The 16,697-nt window shown below is 32.7% G+C and overlaps 2 protein-coding genes across 3 annotated transcripts; one reads left to right on the forward strand and one right to left on the reverse strand.

Annotated features, from left to right (window-relative positions):
- Positions 1-822: 822 nt before the first annotated feature.
- LOC8273380 (sugar transporter ERD6-like 6) lies at positions 823-9,507 on the reverse strand. The gene is made up of 18 exons (XM_002521512.4): positions 9,155-9,507; positions 8,998-9,060; positions 8,820-8,909; positions 8,645-8,704; positions 8,489-8,554; positions 8,305-8,370; positions 8,114-8,189; positions 7,690-7,754; positions 7,464-7,556; positions 7,207-7,287; positions 7,002-7,086; positions 3,871-3,917; positions 3,251-3,313; positions 3,088-3,147; positions 2,899-2,964; positions 2,735-2,794; positions 1,399-1,513; positions 823-1,269 (listed from the first exon to the last, which is right to left on the reverse strand). The coding sequence occupies exons 1-18, from the start codon at positions 9,344-9,346 to the stop codon at positions 1,157-1,159; spliced, it is 1,461 nt and encodes a 486-aa protein (XP_002521558.1). The 5' UTR covers positions 9,347-9,507; the 3' UTR covers positions 823-1,156.
- Positions 9,508-10,922: 1,415 nt separating this feature from the next.
- LOC8273379 (soluble inorganic pyrophosphatase) lies at positions 10,923-15,615 on the forward strand. Of its 2 annotated transcripts, none has more exons than XM_002521511.4 (9): positions 10,923-11,134; positions 12,161-12,304; positions 12,897-12,925; positions 13,397-13,462; positions 14,031-14,138; positions 14,234-14,299; positions 14,816-14,936; positions 15,118-15,199; positions 15,366-15,615. In XM_002521511.4, exons 2-9 carry the CDS (start codon positions 12,181-12,183, stop codon positions 15,406-15,408), a joined length of 639 nt encoding a protein of 212 aa, XP_002521557.1. In that variant the 5' UTR covers positions 10,923-11,134; positions 12,161-12,180; the 3' UTR covers positions 15,409-15,615. The 2 variants fall into 2 exon arrangements, with proteins under 2 accessions (XP_002521557.1, XP_015576223.1); XM_015720737.3 differs by lacking the exon at positions 10,923-11,134 and adding an exon at positions 11,142-11,290.
- Positions 15,616-16,697: the final 1,082 nt, after the last annotated feature.

Raw genomic sequence — 16,697 nt, forward strand, 5'->3', positions numbered from 1 at the left:
TTTTGAAAATAATAAATATCAAACATCAAAAGATATATAAATAAATTTATTTTTAATAGTGATTTTCGTATTACAAAGCAGTGCGACATTGTCGACTTTATAATTATTTTTTTAACAAGTTTAATTATTTTTTTTTCTCTTTATTACTCCCATAGTAGAAAAATTTAATATTTCTATCATAAAAATCATATTTTATGAATCACATATTAATATTTATTTATTAAAATTAATTAATATAAAATAAAAAAAATGAGCCATCGTGATCTAAAAAATAATTAATAGTAGACCAAAAGATAAAAAAATTTATATAAAACAAAAAGAAAAAGAGCGGCTAAAATTATTTTTTTCATTCATCAAAGAGGGGCTATATTGATTTGAAACTAAGGTTCATCTCTAGTTGGCTCCAAATTTTATATATTTAAACTCAATTCAACTATAACAATCAATTGAAACTCCAACTTGAAAAGATTTGAACTTAATACTTTATATTCAAGATACATCTCAAAAGTTGAAGTTACTTTCCAAAAATTAGAAATACAGCATTTCCAGTCTATAATTTAACTTCACAAGATATGTTTTTTTTGGTTAATTTTTAATATATTTTTGAAGAGTTGTCTTAATAAAAATGTTAAATGATTCATCCTGTTTGATTTCAAGTTGAAGATATAAGGATTCGAGCTAAAAAAAGGGAACCATCAAAGGAAGCCCACAGGATAATATTGAAGGAGCGTTGAGCTAAATGTTGCAATTAGTGGTCCAAGAAGGAAGTTCTTTCAGTTGGCAAAATCACTATGGCTATGTATGTCAACAGGAATCCGTAAATATAGTTAATAACACCAAATCATCATATTATTTCAAATTCTTGTATTCAAAATGCAATATTTCAAATGTAAAGAGTTCCAAAGCCAAATACATGAATCCATGATTCATACACAAGATCAGTGAATTTAAATGAAATCTTGTTCCTTTTTTTTTTTTTTTTTTTTTTCCTCTTCCCTTCTTCCTTCTTTCTTTCTTCCTTCCTTTTTTCTTTTTCTCATTCACTTTCAGCATTTACAAAGAAGAAAATGAATAAAATAAAAGAGCAAGAATGACAGGAAATAGTTGAAACTTGAAATCAGATTACACACGCTAGGAGCAGACACAGACACTAGTATCATCTGAAGGATGACTGGATTTCTTCCAGAGTTCTTCCTTTGGTTTCAGGGACCCATAAAGTCACGAAAACTACTGTAAATGCAGACACCAGTGTGAACATAGTAAAGGTTCCTGTGACAGCCAAACCAATTTTGTTACATAAAGACATAAATAAACACCCAGTTGTAGATGATGTACAAGCCTGCACCCACAGTATGCATATATCCCTGTTATGCAAGAGTATATCAGAGACGGACATACCTCCACTACTCCAACTCAACAACAAGTTTGCAGTCATAGTGACCAGCCAGGAGGTTAGCCAATTTGCCAGTGTTGCCACACTGCCCGCAAGGCCCTTAATATTCACTGGGAGTATCTGCAATTGTGCAATTCGATAAATATTTCATTACCATACTTCAAAAGATGACATTATCATTTGATGAAACTTCTATATTACCTATGCACATAACTCGATCACCTAATATCCAAGATCCAAGATTAATCTGATCACCTTGTTTTTGCTATTATATCCTTTTAAAGTAATTCAAATAAAGCTATTTCTCTTTATATTATTCTAACATGAAATGCCGAATAAATTCCATCATATTCCCAAATATTGGGACTAAAATCTTATTCCCCTAAACGTTAAATCATATTCAACCTACTTCTAACTTATGTTAGAATTTCAAATCTAAACAAACTTTAAGGCCACTAGAATTGGCAAGCTCATTAAATTTGCATTTCCAAAGTTCCCATCCTTTTCTCCAAAAGTTCTTTGTACAAAGCTTTTGTTGAATATAAGTTCTATCCTCCCACCACAAGAAGTTCTTTGGAACTCGCATTTTCACCCATAATTGTTTTTGAATTTTCTTTTTTCAAATAAGTACTGGTAGGCCACTCTCCCACCTGTCCCCTCCCAAATAAAAACATATTTATTTCTGTTTCAGCATATCATAAATTTCATTTATATCCTTTTTAATACTTCATCTTAGCTCGATCTACTAAAATCAATTTCTTTTTTTGGTCCCTGATGTGCTAAGTTCTAGTTCGCCCCTGCTCAAATCATTTTTACAGATCAGATATCATATTGAAATTCATCTCATAGGTTAACTAAAACTATATATTGATTACATCAAATGAGAACATGTTGAATGATATTACAAAATAAAAGAAGAAAGCTCTTATCTGTCATAATGGCTTCTAAATTTTAGGGGTTGAGAATGAAAGAATATAAAGTTTAGGTCCATTTTGCAAACAAATCCAAAGGACGGCAACATAATTTAATTTAAGCAACAAACACAAGAACAAAGCTTTAACCCTCCTCCATAATTTAATTTATAGCAATCGTTTTCATTCTTAGAAACATTATGTACAAATACAAAGTTGGAAGACTGGTGAAAAAAACCATAGCCTTAAAACTCATTCAATGGTTCCAGACTGTCCCAACAAAGTCATATTATAGCAAGAAAATTACTGAATAAATCCATTCTTAACTGTGCTTATCAAATAGTTTAGCACAAGCATAATAAGCTTTATGCTCTCCAGGGACCAAAAGTTTCTGAAACTAAATTGAGATGGAGGAAAAGAAAATGCATACCTCAGACATTATAATCCAAGGAATAGCTCCAAGACCAAGAGAGAAGAAAATTATCATAGCCTGTAATTAATAGTTCACTAAATATGCTGACAATCTGACCACAAATACAGACATAGCATTAAGGTAATTTCAGAGGCATACACAAAGTATACAAGGAAACATACCACGAGCCCCACAAGTGACAATATTCCCATTATGCCATATAAATGGGAATCTTTCGAAACATTGCCCTATCTCCACATTACAGAAGAAGAGTGATGAGAAGGCATCAAAAGTTGCTCTAAAAATCAATATCAGGATGCTTAAAATTCAAATAAGTGTTTGCAAACATAAATATGCCTTCTGTGACAAACCTCTAAATAAAAGGCAACTGCAACAAGAAGCAGGCTAACAGTTATTCCAGATGTAGATACCTGCAAAGAGTGTAACAAAATATCATATTGATTTTGTCCTTTATCCTCAAAGGTGATGATTCCTTTCTTATTCAACAGCCAAATTTGCAAAAAAGTTACTCACAATCAAGAGAAGCCTGCGCCCAGCTTTATCCACCAACCATGTAGTTACCCCAGTGGCCAGAACCTAGAAAAGAAAAAATGATTGCTACTCATTTGATGAACTGAGCAGAATCCACAACTTTTGTCCTTCTTTTCTTTTCCCTCTTCTAATAGTTTACTCTTAATTTACAACCGTAAACTGAACCTTAACCCCCCGTTTGACAAAGAGGAAATAAAGGGGGAAAAGAAACAAGAGGAAAATAACTTGAAAACTACTTTTCCCATGTCTAGAATAAGGGAGGAGGAAAATAAAGGGAGGAATGGAAGAAAAATATGTACAGAAACTTGGAAAATGCTCAAAATGTCACACATCCTCATTACTTTTTGACATTTGCATTAAAAGGAGTAAAATCGTAAGTTTATAACCTTTTGTTTGTTTTATGTCTAATACATCTTCAAATAGGGAAAAATAACTTTGTTTTAGTCACATTGAAACAAGACTAGGAAAAGAAAATTGCCATCATCTTCTCTCACTTATCCTATTTCCCCACTTATTATCTTTTCTCCCTTAGCTTCTTATTCAAACAGAGAGTAAGGTTATATCCGCACTACCAGGGAAAAACAAGAACCATAACATCTTACCTGAATAACCCCAAGTCCAACTGTAGCAAGATTACCCGAGGAAAGCCCTGCCAATTTCATAACAGCATTAGATTTATTTCAAAAATTCATGCTTTAAGACTAATTTTTAACTTAGGATGAACAGTGATGCAAATTACAAAGTAGGAACTTTCCCTGTCATAATTTAATGTGATGTGGTGCACTAGAATTTTTATAGTACCACGAGTAAAAAGGCAGATCCTGTGGAGTATTTAACTATCACTGAATTTCAGCCTTTGACAATTCCCTTGGAATGGAGGTTAAATAACAGGAGTGGCAACATAATTTTCCAGGCTACAAACAGACTCTTGTATTATTAGCCAAGTCAAGAAGGTAAACCTCTAAGAGATTAGCCCACATCTTTTTTACTAGCTAAATACTTGAATCATTGCACGATTTATTTAAATCTTGTTATATAACATCTAAGTTGATGTATATAACCTTAATATTTAACTAATAAAACAGAAGCTTCACTTTTAAATAGGTGGCACCAAAGTGTTTTAGGTGCTAAACCTCAAATGATATCGTAATTTGGCCGTGTAACATGAGCTATCAGAATTGTGTCAAACCAAGCAAGAAATTAACTATTTAGCCAACAAGTCTGACAACTTTGTTACACAATGTTATATATTTTTGTTTCAGAGATCAATTCACTTACTGGTAAACAAGTCAGAAAACTGGGTGGGATAGTTGACTTGCGCTAGATTTGATGCAATTCAAATATTTCATCATATATATATATATATATATATAATGGCTCATGCTTGAGAAGGTCGTAAAATGGTGAAATTGGATCTTAAGAAGAGAGAAAGATTTGGAAAACTTTATCTTTCTATAACATATAACTGCTTGTTACAATTGTCTAAGATACACTGCTCAACCAAGTATTTTAGCTATTTATACTACCTGCCAGATGAGCTAACTTAATAAGTATAAGACTATACAGCACTAATGAAAAGGGATGAAAGTTCATGATTTTAGGTCATTCACTCTTCTAATTTTCCTAAGAGTAAATATTCCGAAATGATTCGTAAGAATATTCAGTTTCATAAACAAAAGCATAGTTCATCATATGGACTAGAAATAACTGAGAATTTGCACATAATGGTTTGCAATGCATCTCATCTTTTTCATATACGTGAAACTAAAGATAAAAAGGAATTAATAACCCTTCCTAACTGAATTTATGCGCAACATTATTATTATTAACATTCAAAGAATTTAAAATGTGCTATAACCTAATAAATTAAACTACTATAATTCATTTCATATTTCATATGGCATATTCTTAGAGGTATCTTATCCACATGGCTCCACCAGAAATGGCCATGCGATGCGAAGGCCACACATGATGGCTTGTGTTACAGATGGTGAGACATGGGATGCTGAAAATTTTTAAGTTAAAGCAGCAGTTAAGTCAGTTGATATATGGAAGAAGTCATTTTGTTTGTTAGTGCTGAGTTGTCATTTTGTGATTGGACAACTATAGTCTTGCAGTCTGTATGTACCGACAACGTGTGCTTATGTAAAGCGTGTATTTTGATGATTGATGTGATTAGCTCTATTTCTCTTAAATTTCTCTCTCTCTCTCTCTCTCTCTCTCCATTTTCTCTCTTTTCCTTGCTATCTAGACAGATACAAGACTTTATCTTGCATGATTTAATATCAGAGCAGTTCTATTTGTTGCTGATCCTATCATTCAATTCTTAATCCTCGGTCCCAGTTCAAGATCCTTTCTTGAATTTCACCTATGCAAATCGATTCATCGCAACCCTAACTTCCAATCTTGGTCCCTAAATTCATCAAATCAGAAACCCATATTCCCAAACCCAAATCTTGATCTATTTTCCTACTGTCTCACATGAAAATCGCCATTCTTGATTCAGTTCTTAATTTCTAATTTTGTTGATTCTAAATTCAAAACTCTTATGGGGAATTTCTTCAAACACGATGTCTACACTCTATGAAGTTTCCTATTTTGAAGACCTCGAAGAATCTGAAGAAAGCTTTGGAGGTTTAACATGATTTTAGGCTCAAACTCATCGTGAACAATCAGAGCCATGGACCCGACCATCAACATTGGAAATAAATAGCGTTCTTTCAGTCACATTCTCTCAAGATCAGAATGCAACGCAAGATGATGGGCAAGAAGAGCTTGATGATCTTGGAAGTGAGGACCTAATGATTATCAATTCAGGTTTCTTCTTGATGATGGGAAGGCCTCTTCCCACCGATACACCACCACCACCATTGATGAGGATCATGGTCATCAATTTTGGTTCTCTATGGAAAGACCAAGTCCAATTGATACACCACCACCATTGACTAAGATCACAGGATCTGAAGGAAGGTCGTGTGTTGATATTGATACATTTCTCGCATTTTTTGTGAAGAATTGTGTTGATTGGAACTATGAGAAGACTGAATTGACAACTGATGGACAGGAACTTGACCTGACCTGAATTTCAACTAGGACTGGAACCAAATTCAAGAAAGTAGAAAGCAAAATTCAAGAGAGTGGACAGCAGATTATACAGTGTACTAGGCCAACCGGAGCTTAAAAACTATATTTGAATTGGTTCCTGCTGATCCAACTGAAGAAGTAAATATCTAATTAACTTAGTTGGAACATGGGTTGTTATATGGTAAATATTCAGTTCCAACATTAGAAAAGGATGGAAATGAAATGCTATAACCTCAACAAACTCTAAACAGGAAGGTATTAGAGGAGCTGAAACTCAGACCACAGGAAGGTATTAGACGAGCTGAAACTCAGACCTTCTATACAACCACTTTTTTCACATCAACCTTGAGGACAAGGTTGTTTAAAGGAGAGGGTATTGATATGCGGAAGAAGTCATTTTGTTAGTTAGTATTGAGTTGTCATTTTGTGATTGGCTAGCTATAATCTTGGAGTCTCTATATAATGATTAAAGTGATTAGCTCTATTTTCTCTCATCCATTTCTCTTAAGTTTCTCTCTACTCTGTTTTCTATCGGTTTCTTGCTATCCAAACATATACAAGAATTTATCTTGCATCACCAGTCTAGCAAATTTTAACAACAAATCGCAAGAAAATAGGAATCCAAGCCAAAGAGGAAAAGAAATCACACCAGCACTTTCGAAGATGTTGCTGGAATAGAATAAAATCCCATTGATACCGCTGAGTTGCTGGAGCATAAGTAATCCAATTCCCACCTACAGAATAAGTGACTATCAACACCAGCAGTTTTACATTTTCACAAACAGATAATGAATAACAAAAATAAACAAAATCCGGAGAAAAGAAAATCAGATATAAAAAACAAACCAGTCTACCATCAATGGGAACCAATATCTTCTTCGCCTGAGATCTGCGAATCGAACCGTTGATCTTTTTGTTGATGATGCTACAGATCTCTGCAGAAAGTAATTAAATTGTCATGAGTTTGTGTAAAAATTTAACAATGGAACATGAAAGACATCCTTCTTTATCATCAAAGACTTTGCACAATGCTTTTTGAAAAGTTTCTATGTCCATGTTGAGTTGAGTGAAAGAACGAAAAATAAAAAGTGATGGCAGCTTAATTATATACCTTGATTTCGTTCACTTCAGCAGAAATGTCTGTATCGAATCCCCGTAAAACTTGCAAAGACGCTTCAAAATCTTCTGTCATTCCCATTTTGGCCTGCCACCCCCACCCCAGATAAAGAAAGAAATAAAGGTGGATAAAGAGATTCAGAAAAGTTATGAAATATAAAAACACAACTTCAGAAAAGTTATGAAATATAAACACACAACATTCAGTATATGAACCATACCAGCCATCGAGGAGACTCTGGTATGAAAAACAAGCCGGGTATTAAAATTGTGCAAGGCAAAATTCCTGTAAAACACCATGAATGCATTGGTCAGACCCCAGTTATTCATCAAACTACTCAATTGATGACTAACATCCAGCTGGGTTTATGAATGATAATGTGAAAGAAACTTTCAAATCTCATCACTCAACAGGAAAATGTTACAAGAACAAAACGGAAAATTGTTCCTTTTACAATTTTCTTTCAGTCCAGATTTATCTCATGGAGTTCAAACATATTTACATGCATACACAGAAACATTGATAAGGAATTACTGATAAGCATTCTTGTTCAAGTATGCACTCGCAAAATTGTTGCCACAAAATACTGGACTCTTTCCCCCATGACAGCTTTAATGCTTGAGAAGAATTTCACAAAGGCTTACCTAAAACTGCAAGCAATCTCCAGTGTACAAAAAGTCCTAACAGATATGCGAGCATTATCCCCAGAGTAACAGAGAGCTATTCAGTAAAGATATCAATTAAAGTCATCAATACCTAACATCATTAAAACACCATGGCCAATAAATTGATAAGAAAAACACAAGTAAATTGATTCGGAAAGTGCACAACCAACCTGATTAACTGATCCAAGGCTTCCTCTCCTGTTCTGAGGTGCAATTTCAGCTATATATACTGGTACCTATGCATATGATTAACCCAATTACAAGTATTATAATAATCCAAATAATGCCATTCATCTATTCAGCATCACTTCAAGAGCTCAGCAAATAGTAAACCATAAAAGCTTCAAGGCTTACCGTGTATGATATTATACCGACACCAAATCCTTCCAACAACCTTCCCATGAATAAAAATGAAGAATCCTGCAAGAAATTACTCATGGAAAGCTCAAACAACATAAAAAACAGACATCATTAAGAAGTCCACACGAGTATAAATGGATGATCACTCACTTTCGCAAATGATATGCTTAGCCATCCAATTATATTAGGAATAGCAGCAACCATCAGTGACTGCAATTTAACATAAACAAAAGTGCAGCAATTACTTTAAGTTTAGACAGCTAATGAGCAATTCAGTAGATTATTTAAAAAAAAAAATTGTCAAGTCTTGTGATTAATACCATACCCCCTTGCGGCCAATGTACTCTGCCATCTGACCACTAGCAATAGCTCCGACCATAGCACCAACATTTGACAAAGAACCAAACAAAGAGAACTGCAAACAATAAATCCAAAGTTAAAACTCCAAAAACGCACAAAAATAAGAAGAACAGAAATGAGATTTAAACGCAAAAAAGTCAAACCTCCGAAATTGAGAGATTAAGATCCCTAATGATTTCTGCTTGTGTAGGCGAAGAATATCCGCACTAGATTACAGAAAATAAATACCTTAAAAAACACAATACAGACATGAAAAAAAAAATAGAAAAAAAAAAAAAGAACAGAAAGAGTTGGTTTTACGGTGAAACCAAATTGGATTGGACCCAGAGCAACGATAAGGACGCAGAGGACAACAGAAACAGCGCCATCACGAATGTACTGAGAAGAAGAGCCCATCATACTGGACTGCCTCGAACTCATTCTATACCAACTTCCTGTGTGCAGCAACGGTTTCCTTACTCCATCATCTCCGGCCTCTTCTCTCGAAGTCATTTTGGCCAAAAACGAAAAATAATCAAAGAAACAAGACAAACAAGTACTGGGTAAGTTTGTTCAATGGCGGTGAAGCAATGCGCATTTGAATATTCTTCGTTTTGAAAGAGACAAGAGAGTGGCAAGAACGTCTCTTCTTCTGTGTTTGAAATGGTCTGAGTGCAAACTCGGTTATTGTATATGTATTATAATTATTACTAAATTTAGAAACAACGATTTCGTGTATATCTTAATGAATAGACATCTGGGTCAAGGTGGAGCTGGCGCCATTTTTTTATTTGACCGAGTTGAGAGAAATAAGATCGGACAAACAGAGGGTCGATTTGGTCCCTGAATTTGTGTGAAAAGAGCAAAAAGAAATACAAATCAGCCAAAATGAACTCTTTTATTTTTTATAGGCCTAATGCTACAAGAAAAAGCCAAATCTATCCGACTTAGTGGAATCTTAGCGGCTAGACGTCCAATTTGGTCCCTGAATTTTGAGATAACAAGTAATTTTTCAGATTTTAATTTATAAGCTAATTTATTTAGTAAGGGAATATTCATTTTTATTCAAGTATCTAATTTAGAAAAGTTAAGAAATAATTATAATTTAGTGTGTTAATTTTTAAATTTTTTTTATTTCAGATATATTATTAGCGTTTCTTGTAATTTTTTCATATTATAATAATAATTTAATCTTTTTACATATACATAATCTAAATATATTTACTCTTCATTAATTATAATTTATTTCTTCTTTCTATTTCTTATTAATCTTTTTTAGAGAAAAATATTTTTATTTTTATCTTTTTAAATGAATACAAAAAATTTAAAAAATAAAAAAAAATATCATTTAATACTTTTAAAATTTGTATAAAAAAACTAGCATTCAACATTTAAAATTGGACTTGGGTTTGGAAGTCATCGTCCTCCAAGGACAAAGAGATCTCAACATTTACTTGCAAAACCCAAATCCAAACCACTTCTCATTATACTTATACTTATGAATCGAGAACAAGTACATTATATGCATATTTCTTTTTTTTCTTTTTTCTTTTTATTCTTTTTTTCATTTATGCATCAAATTAAATATCTAACCCAACTTGGTAAATATAAAAATATAAAAATAAAATTATAGAATACATAGATTTTATAAAATAAAAAAAGTCGATACTCTAGCAATCTTCATTCAAGCTGCAACAAAAAAATATATTAATTGCGTTTATAGAAAAAGTAAAAATAAATAATTCATATTCTTGTAATTTTTTTTAATGGATGAATAGGTTGCATTTAATGTTGACATTTTATTTATTATTTGTATTATCAAATGATGCAAACTAAACCATAAAGAGTAGTAAAGATGAATAAATGATCACATAGTAATGAATGAAAATTATAATTCATAGACATATTTCAAAGAAGGGTAAAAGAAAATCATATTGAATGGAATGCATATGTTTAGGTATATTAGGTTTCTTCAAGCACCATGTTATATTGACTCTATTGAGTAAGAGAATATACTCTCCATTTTTAATGGAAAAGCTTAATTGTTAATATCATAGTGTATTTTTTAATCTAACAGGGTCGAGGGTCGGGTGATCGTATTTTTACCCGGTTAAATGTATTTTGCAAAAAAATTCATTTGCGGCTTAAATACGGATTTCCTTTCCTGCAAGACCTCTTGAAAAGATTACTACTTTCAAGACAGCAAATCAGGAGCTGACTGAAATCACTACCCACATGCGTATGATTCGACTTGTTTGTATCTGACGGTCCACATTCACCTTAGACTGGCCGTTGAAACAGGTACCAATAAGATACAGTAACCTGTTCCTTCACTTTCCAATACTTAAAGGCAGTAGCTCTCTTTCTGCGTGTGTGTATATATATATATATTTGTTTGTGCAAATTGATTTAACATATAGATTCGATTCTTGACATTTTACGTCACTGATCATCTTTGTAAGTTTTTGTTCATCTTCTTTTAGTGACTCTTAGCAGATTTCGGATTCACTTTCATTTAGTCTTTGTCTTTGATTGCTGGTATTTTACTTCTTTTTCTTGTTTTAGTTTGCTTAGAAGAATAAATTTTGGTTTGGGCTACTCATTTATGGATTCTGCTAGAACCCAGAAAGGAAAGAAAAAAAAATAGTGGGTATTGGTTATTTTTTATACGGGATCAGTTCACTGTCTGCACTGAGATAGATATGCAAGTTGCTGTTTCGTTCTACTTTAGAAGCTTGCTTATCCGTTGTCTCTATTGGCTTGGTTTTATTTTGAATAACCTCTTAGTAATCTCTGATATCTGATTTGGGGTTATATAGTTTTGCTTATTTATGTTAGACTTAAGTTTTTATTTTGTATCTGTTTTGGTATGATCTAGAAATTTGGTTGTAGATTTCTGCTTATGTGATTTGAGGTAATGAAATGGTGATATTTAGGAAATAAGCTTTTGGGGCTGTCTTGATTTGCTTTTCTTTTTTTGTTGGTCAATCTATACTTGTTAGTTGCTGAAGCTGGGGTTATGTAGTCTTCTTGAAATGTTCTTCCTATTGAAGAGAATTGAGCCCATAAAAAATAATACTATAAGAAAGAAAGAAGAAAAACAAACTTAGTCAAATACATAAGACTTGTTTTTGTTTTTGGAATGAGTTATTAACAATGTTCTTCCTATTGAAGAGAATTATTAACAAACTTAGTCCAAAAACAAGTCTTATGTATTTGACTAAGTTTGTTTTTCTTCTTTCTTTCTTATAGTATTATTTTTTATGGGCTCAATTCTCTTCACTTTCTGATGGGGAATGATTGTTGTAATATTTTTGTTTGTAATAGAACTATAGTGAAGACTGAACATGGATAACAGTGGTGGCGAAGCAAGTGGAAAAAGCTCGAGGAAGGTTGCCCTCAATGAAAGGATTATTTCTTCAATGTCACGGAGATCTGTTGCTGCTCATCCCTGGCATGACTTGGAGATTGGTAAGCTTTCCTAGTACGTCATGTTAAAATTATATGTTTTAAAACAAACCAAAAGAAAAAAAAAATGGAAATGGTTCCATAAACTTTTTTGCCTCTATAGCAGTCTTAGTTGGATTATATTGATAGCAAATCTTTGCCTCTATAGCAGTCTTAGTTGGACTATACTGATCTAACCGCAATAAAATGTTCACTTAATTCACTGAATTTGTTTCCCAGCATGTGTCATGGTTCCCCATACATTTTGATTATTCAAGAAACCATTGATAGAAGGAAATGTCCATTGGCACTTACTAAGAAATGTCTCTTTAGTCTTCACCAAAGTATATGCCTTATTCTGAAGTTGTGTCTCTAATAACCAAAAGGGATGTCCTTATGAAGGTTTATGCCCCAATTCTTAAGAGATGCAATCATTCAGTAGTGGCTTTTGGTTATCCATAAATAGGCAATTCAATTAGCAAGTTCATATAACTTTCAGTTCAGTGATAAATCTCAAATAATTGCATAGTGTGTGATCATTATACTATTTAAATCCTTGAGATCCTTCAATCTTTACTTCCTCCACTGACTATACTCAGCGTTTCTAAATGTGCAGGACCAGGTGCTCCATCAGTTTTCAACTGTGTAAGCTAATTTTTCCTGTCTTGCATTACCCCTCTTTTGATCTAGCAAAAACAAGATCTAAGACTTCTTGTTTTATCACACGTGCATTTGATGGTGGACCTAATATATGGCAGCAAGAAATGTCCCTTAAAGTGCAGAGTATGTTACTTTATAATTCCTTAGGTGCCGAAACCCCTTAAAGCTGCATTCCTTAGTGATGGAACCTGGATTGAGATCATAAGGAAAAAGTGTGTACTTGGGCCTGGTTGTTCTTAGAGCCTAAGCATGCCCTTCACAAATTTTAGGACAATTTATACAATGACAATGAAAATAGAGACATGGCTACCTCAATGCATCATTCCTTAATGCTTTGCAAGAATGTGTCTGAGATTATCTTGTTTAGACACTGGACTTGTATAATGGTAGGTTAAGATGCAAATTCTTCTGTTAAAGTTTAGTATACAAATCTTCTAAAGTTTATTTGACTTGCAGGTGGTTGAAATTGGCAAAGGTAGCAAGGTTAAGTACGAGCTTGACAAGATAAGCGGTCTTATAAAAGTACAATCTTCATCTTCCATTTTCCATCATTTCCTTGTGCATCTTATCTAATGAATAATACTTTGCTGTCCCTCTCTGGATAAAATATGTTTCTACTTTAAGCATTTCATAGGATAAACAGTCATAAACAAGTTGGGATGAATTGGGAACTATGCTTATAATGCTGTGGGCCCAACATCCTACTGAATTAGTGATGCTTTCTCTCTTTTTCTTTTCTTTTTTTCTTTAGATTTTGAAAAATTAGAAATGTGTTATGGTTTTTCTTTTTTATAAAAAAAGTACATGTTAACCTCCTTAGAAGTGTATAAAACCTTATCAGTAATGATCTGTGATTGGACCATGGGAAATTTTCAGATTCCTATACTAACCGAAGGCATAATATTGACAAAATTGATTAGGCTTAGGCCCTTCATTTAGTTGTAATGGGTGTTTTAGAGTAATAGTTCTGTTTATTTTTTATGTGGTTTTTGTTGAGTTCACCATGTCAGTCTGATGTTCGCTTGCTTGCAATCAAATATGCACCCCATTGTCTTACACAGAAGATAATGTTTAACATTCTTATGAATAGGTTGATCGTGTTCTTTACTCATCTGTTGTATATCCGCACAATTATGGGTTTATCCCAAGAACTATCTGTGAGGATAGTGATCCTATGGATGTCCTGGTATTGATGCAGGTACTATGTTTCAGCCTTGAACAGTTTTATTAAAATGAAAATAACATTTCTTTCTAATTTTTAAGAACAAATTCTTTGGTTTTTCTTTGAAATAGGAGCCTGTGCTACCTGGTACTTTTCTCCGTGCTCGTGCTATTGGTTTAATGCCTATGATTGACCAGGCAAGAAGCTTTGTTTTTCCATTCCTAAATTCGTATTCTTAGTACTCATTTTCTGGTTTGATTAGATTATTGGATAACTTGTAGATGATAATGAAACTACCGGTGAAACAAAAGAAATGAATACCTAAGCTGCACACAAATTAAATTTCTTATTTAGTGCTTGATTATTGCTTTGTGCGCATGGGTCATTGGTGAATTCTCGGATTCTTTATATTGTCTCTTAGAAGATGAACAACATTAAATTGTGAGTTATGGATGATTCTGGGCCCCCTCTAACGGATGTCAGAGATATTTTAAGCAAACAATATTTATCAGATGCAAAAAATACTTAGACTGTTAAAACTCTCCCATCATATTCTCTGAAGGAGCAATCACTAATATATAACAATATATGAAATCACTAATTGACCAGCATTTGAAATTACAATATAAAATTTCAATATTTATATCTACAACTGAGGCTTAACTGAAGTTTGGAAGAGGAATCACTAGCTTATAAGAAAAATTCCATTGCAGGGTGAAAAGGATGACAAGATTATAGCAGTATGTGCTGATGATCCTGAGTTCCGTCACTACACAGACATCAAGGAGCTTCCTCCTCACCGTCTAGCTGAAATCCGCCGCTTTTTTGAGGACTGTATCCTCTTATGTGAAATTTGTAGTTTGGTTGCAAGTAGTCAGTCTTTTACTCATATGCATAATTGGTTCCACAATTAAATTAGTTGGCTGTCTTGATGAATTTGCTGAAGATCTCACCCCTCTGATTATCCATCTGCCATCTGCACCATATAGTGTGAATCCTATACAATGAATGACAGACAAAAAGAATGAGAACAAGAAAGTTGATGTGGAAGATTTTTTGCCAGCCGAGGCTGCCATCAATGCCATCAAGTACTCCATGTGAGTTCTTATAACCTCTATGACTTGCTTTTTTTTTTTTTTTCCTTTTTGTTTAGGCTCTTAATCTCTACAGCTTATAGAATAACTAACCTTTGAATGGCATGCATTTCTAAATTGATAATCAATCGAATTATTATCTCTGTTACATAAATTTTGTATTTTACAGGGATCTGTATGCGTCTTACATTGTCGAAAGCTTGAGGCAGTGATTGGCTAATGTTCTGTGTACCCTGACCATTTTATATCATAGCAGTAAGGCTAGACTTCTTGCTACATGCCTATTTGCAAAACTTTTAATACTTTAAAATGCTGAAGAGACTTAGTTAATGTGCCATGTGTCATAATTATAGTGAAAAATTTGTTATTGAAATGATTCCTTATATCTTAAGATTCTACTGAGAGAACATTTAATTCAAGCCTCAATCTTAAAGATTTCGAAGTTGCAATGTTAAACTTTAAAATGTCATCCCAGTAAATAGCACATTCAACTGTTGGAGGTGCGAGTAAGGCGGACACATGTTGGAGGTGAAGCATGATTTGATTTAGGTTGGTGTTTGATATTTTCTTTTTCAGATTGAATGTATTATTTTCTTCCCGAGAAAATGTGTTTGGTTCTCAAGAAAATATGGTAATGAAAAATAAAAAGAAAAAGAGTAGCACTATAAATTAAAAATTAGATTATTTATCCATTTATTGAAAAATTAAAATATATATCTAATAAAATTTATAATTTCATTATAGTAAATAAGTCTAAACGGGTAATTTAACACTTTATTGAGCGAGCATCGATAATCAAGTTTGAGCAATTTTTAAGTAACGAGCAACTTGATTTATTTATATTTTTTTTTATACGAAGAGTGAAAATTTTAAATATTTTAAAATAAATAGGTTAAAAACATATTTAAATTCTTGAACTTATATTGATTATTCAGTTTAACACTTTAACTTTTAATTTAATTTAACAAATACTTGAATTTTATTTTTTTTAATATTTAAACATATAACTTTTCATTTAAATTTTATTTTTGGGTAATATTTAAATGCCTTTTGTACAATATATGTGGATGTATTGAATGAAGACACGTATCAAAAAGTGTTAATATTATTAAAAAAATAAATTTATATATCTATTAGATTAAAACGAAAATTAAAAAAGTAAACTGACTAAATTATCAAAATTAAAGAACATAAACATTCAATTAGCTAATATATATATAAATAAGCTAGCCTTTAAAAGTATTTGATGAAGATTTTAATTAAAAAACTGAGCCTTAAAAGAAGTGAGACAAAAACAAATTGTTTTTCTTCCCATGAGAAATGTAAGGAGTTTGGCCATAGCAAGGATGTTTCAAAATACAGCAGTAGTGAAGCCCAAACCCATGGTGAGGGAGGGGCAACAGCCTTAACCTCAAACCAAGCTTTGCTATGTAACGTCTCCCATGGAATTATTAAATTGACACCATCATTAACATCTTCATGCTCATAATGCCAAAAGAAG

The sequence above is a fragment of the Ricinus communis genome, chromosome 5, assembly GCF_019578655.1.
Source record: "Ricinus communis isolate WT05 ecotype wild-type chromosome 5, ASM1957865v1, whole genome shotgun sequence".
In the NCBI taxonomy this organism is placed as follows: domain Eukaryota; kingdom Viridiplantae; phylum Streptophyta; class Magnoliopsida; order Malpighiales; family Euphorbiaceae; genus Ricinus; species Ricinus communis.